General features: G+C 49.5%; 1 protein-coding gene across 1 annotated transcript; it reads right to left on the minus strand.

The window, feature by feature from the left end:
- Window positions 1-515: 515 nt before the first annotated feature.
- LOC135814108 (galactocerebrosidase-like) lies at window positions 516-9825 on the minus strand. Its single transcript, XM_065327172.1, has 10 exons — window positions 9404-9825; window positions 8702-8815; window positions 7200-7362; window positions 6821-6925; window positions 5837-5980; window positions 5211-5307; window positions 4269-5013; window positions 3588-3734; window positions 2616-3029; window positions 516-1043 (listed from the first exon to the last, which is right to left on the minus strand). Exons 1-10 carry the CDS (start codon window positions 9659-9661, stop codon window positions 591-593), a joined length of 2640 nt encoding a protein of 879 aa, XP_065183244.1. The 5' UTR covers window positions 9662-9825; the 3' UTR covers window positions 516-590.
- Between the last annotated feature and the right edge of the window lie 32 nt (window positions 9826-9857).

A 9857-nucleotide genomic window follows, 5' to 3' on the forward strand; every position in this document is an offset into this window, starting at 1 on the left:
GTCGTTACTAGAAAAGTTGTCTGTAGTTGTAAACACTATATTTTACTGCTCCCTGCTTGAAGTGATTGCAAGTGACCGGATATCACCACTGATGTGGATCCGGACTACTTTGTTGACTGGATTCATTGATACGGATGACCCAGAGGTTGAGTTCGTGGAGGGTGCAGGGAATCGTGTCATACTTTGGGAAAGAGTGAATGCGAAATCATGCGAGGAAACCGTCCTTCATTTGATACCGACATCCTAAGCAGGGGGGGGGAGAGGGGATATAGGGCCATGCATGGGTAACTCACACGGCGGTTGTTGCATTGGTCCCGAAAGCTTCAGAGTTCAGACAGAACTACATGTACATGTACATGTACTAAAACTTGTACTTGTAGGCCCATGATCCGAGAATCTTCACTAAAATAAGCTGCGTATCCCATGTTGCAGCATTTACCATTCTAGCTGGATGCAACTAACTGTTACTTGCACTCTAAGATATTCAGAGAACAGAGAAACTTCAGCAAAACATCTACAGGGCCATCAGATTTTATATTTCTGATTATGGACACGAGGAGGATTTGCAATGAGCATGCATGTGGTGTGTGTCAATGCAATAGTATGTTCAGTGGTCCATACATGCTGCCAGAATCCCCAATCGTATCCCAGGCACCTTGAAAATAGTACACAGAGTCGACTAGCTGTAGCTGCTCAACTGTCTGGGCTGTTGGGTTATCGTCTCCTTGCCCAAAGAAATAGTCGCTACTGCCGGTGATCTCCTCAGATGTGAAGTAATACTTCTCCCCTGGCTGAAGAACAACAGGCGGTGACAGCTGTTGGTAAATGAAGCCGAGAGAATCAGTCACTTGCCCAGCGCCATTCACGACGACGTCGGCAATCGTCTTGTTAGCCGACACTTGGTAGAGGCGGAGGTGGTGTTGTCCGTTGCCGTTTCCGTGTCCGTAGTACCGGCCCAGGCTGTGCGCAGTCACCGTGGCCGTCGGTTGTATAGCTGCGCCCACTGGGCCAGTGAAGTCATTGCGCCGCGTTGCACCGCCAATCTACACAGTACACGAAATGTCAATGAACACAAATCAAACTGTCGTGAGCCATCCGTTAAGGGAATTGACCAATACTATGGCCTTTGAGAAGTAGCTCAAGGCTGTCATTTTCTGATCAGCAGCAACTGGTCCTTTGGTTTGTGAGTTGGTTGGGTTAGAGCGCAGGGTAGGTTTGTTGATGAAACTGAACACGGGTAAGTCCTGCCAGACTGATTAAAGATTTATTAATTCATACAGCGTCAGGGCCTGCTCTAGACATTCAACACAGCCCGGTCAGAGTGTACGTGGCGCACGCAGGCCAGCCGGGTCAAGCCGGGTCAGATCATCCGGCAGAAAAACAACCAAAAGCCTGCTCAAAACGCGGGAAAACAGAAAGGCGGATTTATTACCGGAAATCGGAAATTTTAGAGAACAAGGCGAACTATCAAAGTCCGCAAACGTAGAAGGTACCGGTAAACGACATTACGTGAAGAATGCAAAGCAGTTCCATTGGATTCTGATTTAACAATTTGAAAAAAAGGAATTCTGTTTTCTAATTAGTGCTAGTAGCAGGACGAACATGTTCACATAATAGAGCACTGGGGGGGGGGGGGGGGGGTGCCTGCAGCACCTTGTGGAGTGGCTGCTTGCTGCCACTGCATCACTTGCATGGCCAAGCCGACTGGCATCTGCTGCACCATCTGCTGAAAGGCTTCAGCAGACTGGAGAACTGGTGGAGTTGCAACTGCTGCTGCTGCTGGCGCTGCTGCTGCAGCTGCTGGTGGCGCTGTTGCTGCTGCTGGCGTTGCTGCTGCCGCTGCTGCTCTGGGTGTGCGGGCCAGGTCCCTCCGTTCAGACGAGGTTGACGTTGCAGTCGTAGTGCGCCGAGTCACCTCAGAATGCCATGCAGCCATAGCCTTGTCGTAGTTGAAGTCGGCGACGGCAGGAACGTCGAGCTTGATTGCCATGATCATCTCCAGATTCCTCGTCGACAGCGTTCCGCATCGCCGTCTTCACAAGCTTCAGCCAGGGTCGACCTTTCTTCCAAGAGTCTTGGAAAGCATGAGTTCTTTTTCTCTTCGCTGCGGTCTCCATCGTCCAAATCACCAGTCGGCTGAAAACTTGCAACTGTGTCAAAAGCTATAGCTAAAGTAACTTAGTTACGCTTTTGACTGCCTGCCCCATCGACTTTGAATGTCCTGACTTCCTGCTCGCCGCTGGCCAGATCGCGCTCGAACCAGTTGACCCCAGTTGACCCTAGCCGAGTTTCTGTCGCTTGTAGACTGTAGTGTGTACGGTTGCGCTAGATTTGCAACAGATGGGGTCCGCGAGTCGTAAAATACCGGTATTTTAGGAATCCATTGTCAGTTTGAGACATTTTTCAGCCGGGTCAGACTGGACCCGGTGTTATCTGTTCAGCCAGGTCGTGCAGTTCCCCAGCCGGGCGTATGACCTGGCTGACCCGGCTCTCCAGCAGGCCCTGAGCGTACATGTTATACAGTCATGCAGTTATACGATAAGAGCATGATCAGGAAGGTATGGGTACTGGTGATCCGTGATGCATAGTCTAGTCGTGTGTTCAATGGCACTTACTGATAGCTGCTGTATCCAGGAATTCGGTGGCGGCGGAGGGGGACGCTCGGCAGACACGTTGAAGTCATCAAACTTTGCCCAGTGCCAGCCGGATGTCAGCGCCACATACCCTGATTCATACGTAGCGCAGTCCGTACAGGAGCTATTGACTACCGTGTCGGAATTCACTGATGCCTTAAAGCCAAGGGCTGTCGTAGCAAGTGATACCTCTACCCAATCGCCAAACTGAACAGAGATGTTGGCATGGTGCTGGACTAGGGAACCGCTGGATGGCTTGTTGACTACAACCATCCACTGGCCTGAGCCTGGGGAATCCACTTCCATTTGCACAATGACACATACGCCAGAGGGAGTCATGTATTTGCCACCGAATGCCCAACCACTAGCAGGAACATTGTTGCAGAGGCCGACATGCTTCAGAGGAAACACAACACCCGGATACATGCACCAACAATGAGTTTGGCTTTCTCCTATTGCCCTTCTGACAGCCTACTTGAAGTAATAACTATAATACGGAAGAGTTATTGCTATTGGTGCAGGGTGCATTGTGATGGAATGTTACTCATGTGTAGTAGCTGTGCATGCTTTCAGCAACACTATCTGGAAAGTATCATTGAACATAGGTACTGGGAAAAAGAGGAGTCTAAAGCCACCCTGTTGTGAACCGGTGATTGCTTCTCCCCGATCTGCACCATTTCCACACTAAGATAATTTCTTAGATGAAAAAATCTGGATTCTGGAAGACGCTATTGACTATGGATGGCAAGAAGACTACAGCAAAACTGCCACGATACAAAAGCATTGCCAGGCTATAGCCACATAAGCCCATGTTTTGGGTATGCACTTCCGTCTGAATTTTCCCTTGTGTCAATAAAGTAATTCTTGCTAGCCCAACTATGATCGACTACTGTACACAAAGAGCTACAAGTTATGATGTGTTCTGATGTGGTAAGTCTAGTTGGCTCACTGTACCATTGTATTATCATATGATGGCCAAGATGGCTTGTCCAGTCGTACTCGTACTGAGCTGCTCACGTTCACCCACATTGAGTTGCCGATCATTGTAGTTGGAAATGGGTTGTTTACCCATTGGTTGTAGCCAGGAGGCTGGGTCGTCACCTGTACATGTATGCATGCAAAAAGCACCAGACATTGACCAGTTGACAACCGACTATATTCAGCACCTGGGAGGCATGCATCCATCAGTATGTCTAGTTCCATTAAAAATAATGAGTCGCGGTTCGCATGAGACTCAGCTAGACACTGAGCTTTCTGCACGCGTAGGAACGCTGCCACCCTCAAGGATCAAGGGGCAGATGCAGCTCCTAAAGCGGTGAGAGGTGAGCAGAACAGACCCACCACCAAAGTCATTGAAGACCGAACTGATGATTCTTCCGCTTCCACGCAGGACTTGAACCTGGTACCCTCTGTTTCTCAATCATGGTCTTATTAGACCTGAACCCTGCCCAGAAATATTGAGGGGTTCGTTTCAATCGGGTGGACCCTCCCCCCCCCCTTCTCTGTTCCCTAAATTACATCTGTTTCACTTCCTCCTCCTCCTCCTCCTCCTCCTCCCCCTCCTCTCTCTCTCTCTCTCTCTCTCTCTCTCTCTCTCTCTCTTCCTCACATACGTTCCACCAGTTCCTCACTCACCTGTAGCAAGAAGTACTGGGGAGGAGAGTCTTCCTCAACGCTAACAATGAATGAGCCTCCTTGGTCAGTGAAATACAATGCCTGTTGGCTGATGTTGTTGTAATCATCAAATGATGTTGAATATGAGTAGGGGAATGGCTGTGATGCTGGAGGATCAGGATGGACACCATGGTGTGCACCTACTGTTGTTGATACCGTGCAGATTGAGTCTTTGTACATGTCCACTCGGAACGAACCATCCGTAGTGTTGACTAGTACATCAGCATGCTGTTGAAATCCAACAGTGGAATTTGTACAAAACAGTCTCAGAGAGCTGATCTTCACTGAGCCATCAGGATAACCACCAAGACCACCTGATAGCACAAAGTCCACAGTCTCGCTCGTGGTGGTTTGTCCTTTACAGCGAAGGCAGTCTCCTTCAAGCTTTTCAATGATGAGAGAAAAGTCTCCGCCACCTGCCATGGCTACAGTGTTCTTTCCCAGAGTTGAACTAGGATCACTGGTTGGTGGAACAAGAGTAATGAAAGATCCTCCACCAGCCAAGTACCCTGATCCCATTGCACCGGTTTGTTTGGTCGGATCACCTTGAGCAAGATATACCCAGCCTGGTTGACTGAACTGACAGGTCTGTGCTGATGTCCAGATAGGATAGTTGACTGTGTAGTAACCACTCCACGGCTCATACGCGTACATAAGTCCATTGCCGTAGAATGGAAGACCAGGATACACACTCCAGATGAGAGACCTATGCAAAACAGGGCATCAATGTAATAACGTCACAAACAATTGGCAATGGGAGAGAAAAACTTCAAGCATTGTATATTCAAGGATCTGATCTCAATAAATCTTACCTGATACTTCAATACCATCCTGGTGGATGTGACATGCTCAGCACCAGAGTCTGTAAGCAATATTGACGAATGCAGTAATAATTGAGCTTACCAAGAAATGGTCGATGTCATGTTCATTCTGAGGTAGTTCTGATTGAAGAGACGACCCCAGCAGCCAGCACCAGCCCAGTTACCCACAGTAGAGTAGTCTGGACACCGGACACACAAAAGCAATTGTTGGAAATACAATAATGTGCATATACTGGGCCTGAGCACACAAAGTAGATCTAATACAGCTGTACGGTACTTCAACGAAACTCAACAGCAAATACTGTGCTTGGCTTTCAGGTGCGTGCGTGCCACTGTTTGCATTTTACAGCTTTGCTATTACCCTAGGTATGTGAATGTTGTATTCAAGCCACAAGCTCTCCCGACTCGCCGAATGCACAAGTCAGCTGCATATGTTATGATTACTTGTAGAGATTTGTAGGAAGCCAGCCAAGATAGCTCCTTGCGCCATTACTGATGTTCACTACGTGCTACCCTGCCGCAAAGCTATATAAGTGCTGGGTGACGTAGAGCTCTGGCTGTCCCATAGATCTGATATTGTTGGAGCATTGTATATGACTAGCAAGGTGCCAGGTTCGAGTCCTGGTGGGGTTGATAAAATTGGTTTCACTTTTCTGGCATTTCTCTTCCCCTGACTTTTTATGTTACGGTGTTTTTCACGGTTGTTACCTTCACTGGACCAGAACTTGAGCCCCATGTCGATAACCTCCGGTGCTGGATGATTGCATGGATAGTGCAGGCCAACAGCGGCGACCGACTCCAAGAAGGCACTGTCGGTTTGAAGAGCCGCCAGCAGGTCCTTTCCGAGGCCACCTGCCAGCCAGAGATCGACAGGAGAAAGAACAATAGTGGCATGATGAGTTGATGACACATGTTTCCCATGGTAACGCTGCCAGGACAACAGTCTTGGGCTGAATCTGTCATAATTTATAAGTAGCACGTGTCAGTAACCTGTATTCAATCATGCCTGTATTCAATCATGCCTGTTTTGAATCATGCCTGTTTTGAATCATGCCTGTTTTGAATCATGCCTGTATTGAATCATGCCTGTTTTGAATCATGCCTGTATTGAATCATGCCTGTTTTGAATCATGCCTGTTTTGAATCATGCCTGTATTCAATCATGCCTGTTTTGAAGGTGTGGGGACGTGCCAAAAGAAACTGCCCTATGGATATATTAACAACAAAACATAATGCGGGTTCGCGTCCGGAACCACCTTTCCGCTTCCGTGGCTGGCATGCCACCACTCCACGTTCAGGTGTCAGATGCAGCTCCTTAAACTGTGTGTGGGGGGGGGGGGGGTAAATCTATGGTTATGTTTTGTCATGAATACCATGTTCTCACCGAAGACAGAACACCAGAGTTGGGCTGATAGGGAGACAATACCAAGCTGAAGTATTCTGTGTCAGTGCATGCATTTCTGTAGAAGTTGAAGTCAGTGCATGGCATGGATTGACTGGTTCATGGCATAGATTGTCTGGTTCATGGCATGCTACGCAGCTCCACCAATTTTTTTGTCACAAAACAGTGTCATGCCACAGTGGGTGATATCAGGTATGTAGTGTGTGGATAGACTCTGAGAACGGACCTAGTTAATTTGACTACCAGTTATATCCTGAGCCACACCCTGGTAGTGCACCCTGCATTGTTACCATCTGGTATGACTATCTTGGTCCCTGTGTATCCAGCTTCATCCATTGCCGACCGGAATTGCTTGGTCCAAGATGGTGTCCCCCACTGCCTTTCATTCCAGATTCCTGCCAAACAAGCACGTATACACATGCACACAAGTACACCCGTGCGCGCACACACACACACACACACACACACACACACACACACGCGCGCACACACACACGCACAGATTCAATCTGCAGGCTCATAGTTGAAAATCGGTGGCACCGTCCACAGGAAAACAAAGCACGTTTTGAATTGTTTGCAGCATATAGTGACATAATTATGTCTCATGACTGGCTGTATGGACGATCATATCATAACCATTATTAATTTTGCTCGACAATGCTGACTTACCCATATAGTCCATAGTCACTCCGTACACATCCCTTGCACAGTTCATGAAGTCAATGTGATAGTCGATGTCTTGACTGCTGTAGTATGTACCATTACCAACCCAGCCTGGCACTCCCCAGGACAGGGCGTACGTCAGGATTTTCGGATTACGACGCCGAGCTTCCTGCACACAAGGTGATAAGAGCATGCTGGAGTGAAACTCCTCGCCTGTGCCAAGTGTACAATTTGCAGACGACATAGCCCTGTACGACTCCCAGGCCTCAGCGGCGGAAGCGTCCAGAACCCTCACCACAGCGGCAACTGCTCTGGCCGGTTGGCTGAAGTCCCGAGGCCTTATCTTGAACGCCACCAAGAGCCAGGTTCTGACTATCTCTCCCCAGCAGCATGTACAGGAAGTAACAGTCAAAAGCGGCGACTGTCTCCTCCCCTCAGCGTCTTCTGCGCGCTACCTCGGCGTTCACCTTGACAATCGCCTAGATTGGGACACCCATGTAAACTATGTGGTCACCAAGGTTGCCAAGAAAATTGGCGCCTTGTGGCGGGCACGCCGAAGCCTATCAAGACGCTCTCGTCAGGTGTATGTGAAGGCGGTCATAATGCCCGACCTGCTTTATGGCTCCTGCTGTTTTTCAGCCGCAATGCGAGAGGGTCAACTGAAACGACTGCAAACCACGCAAAACAGAGCCATCCGCTGTATCGATGGCAACCCGCCCCGGACAGCCATGCAGCCGCTGCTCACTGCTCACTCCCTGTACCGGGTCAGCGAGCTCTACAGGCAGAAAATATTGATCACCATCTGGCGGTGCATCAACGCCCGCACCAGCCCTGTGCTCGCCCAGCTTCTGACCCCGGCACAAGGCACCCCTACCCGCCATCAGCAGTCAAATGGCCTACTAAGCCAGGCAAACAATTACCCGGCTACCTGAGTTTAAGCATGCATGTGTACCATACGCCTGTAGGGAGTAGTTCGAGTTGCTGCTGATTGCTCTGCTCTCCCTCCCCGTGCAGTTCAGTAACCCGCACGTAGTATCACAGATACATCGTATTCTCTCTCTCCCCCCGTTTACCCGCAGTTATTAGTATCCTATTCTCTTACTATGTGCTTCCATAGCTTTTACTATGTTCTTCCATAGCCACTTCTAGGCTAAGCCTTCGCCGTCATTTTATTGGGTCGTCATCCCGTTTGAATGTGCGAAGTGAAATAAAAACCAACCAACCAAACTAACAACTGTGTTGTTTTTTGTATGTATGGCTGTCTTGCTGTCTCTCTCCCCTCTGTCTGTCTGTCTGTCTGTCTGTCTGTCTGTCTGTCTCTCTATGTGGGTCTCTCTTCCGGCTGTATCTCTCCCCTCCCCTGCCCCGCAGGCTCCCCCCTCCCCTGCCCCGCAGGCTCCCCCCCCCTCCCCCTCCCCTCCAAACATATTCTGTATTTGGCGTCTTTCACAATGCGTGCACACACTGCCGCCAATGATCACAGGGCCCTTGAGCCCCAGCGTTCTCACCTGCAGCAGCCAGAACTCGTAGCCCTCATAGCAGCTGCGTAGCGGCGGGTTGATGGAGTGGATGTGCGATGCCTCTGTGCCATCTGTACTCTGTGTGTCCCCACCGATCTCAACCTGTAATGGCAACATGTAAAAGCACAGAGTTGGACATGCCAACCACAGTACAGTACTGTACGTCTAAAGCACGCATCGCTATCATTACCGAGTGGACGGTTCGATGGATTTCTCGTGTGCTCTGGATGGCAGTCGTGAGTCAGTCAAGTGAGATTCAAGTTGGCAGGAAAAGAGCGGGTTCCCGGCACGTAGGGAGCGACACACAATTCCCCAAATAATAGCACAGGAAAACCTGGTGTAAGTGACCTCTGTGTTTAGCGACCTCTGTGTTTAGCGACCACCTGCTCTTAACGGCAGTTTTTCCATGCACCGACAGTTCCACACAGACACTGTGGGACCTGGTTCTAAAGACCATCTGGCTTTAATGACCGCTTTTGCTTGCGCCGTGGGGTGGTCGCTTAGACCAGGTTGTACTGTATGGTGGAATAATGCAGCATCAGTGGAGCCTTCACATCTATTCTCATGATTATGCATGTAATGTACATGACGTACATCTCGTAGCTCTGAATGGCTTGTGGATATGGAAGCAAATTCTACTCTCAGGCATACTGTAATGGGGTGATCATGGTGATTGCCCTCATTCCCCACCTTGATCAGATGCAAGCTTGCTCCGAAGTTCGGTAAGAATAGGTAGTCTAAGATATGGGACCTCCACGGTTCCTCGTAGTCCACTAACAGCCGAGACGAGGCGCCTGCTGAGAGAGCTCCGTGGCCGTCGTAAATCAACGTTCTTGCAGCGCCATCCAGTGAAATACCACTAGCACCGGCGCGTGACAGATGAATGAGCAGGTTAGTGGCCAGCCAAACACAAACAGTCAGCAAAGAGTTGCCTCCCGCCGATTTCATCGCGGTACCTTTGCGTGCAAGTCTACAGCGAATTGGCAGCCCACTCTCCACGTAACGTCGTTCAAGCTGCTTCGCTTCGTTCGCAATTTGCAACAAGCAGAATCTGAAAAGGAGGCAGGGACGCTAGCGCTGTAGAAAAGTCCTGAATCAACATCCGACGATGAAAATGGAACTCGCTCAGCACTTGCCCGCTTTG

Source organism: Sycon ciliatum, chromosome 4 (genome assembly GCF_964019385.1).
Source record: "Sycon ciliatum chromosome 4, ocSycCili1.1, whole genome shotgun sequence".
NCBI classification, from domain to species: domain Eukaryota; kingdom Metazoa; phylum Porifera; class Calcarea; order Leucosolenida; family Sycettidae; genus Sycon; species Sycon ciliatum.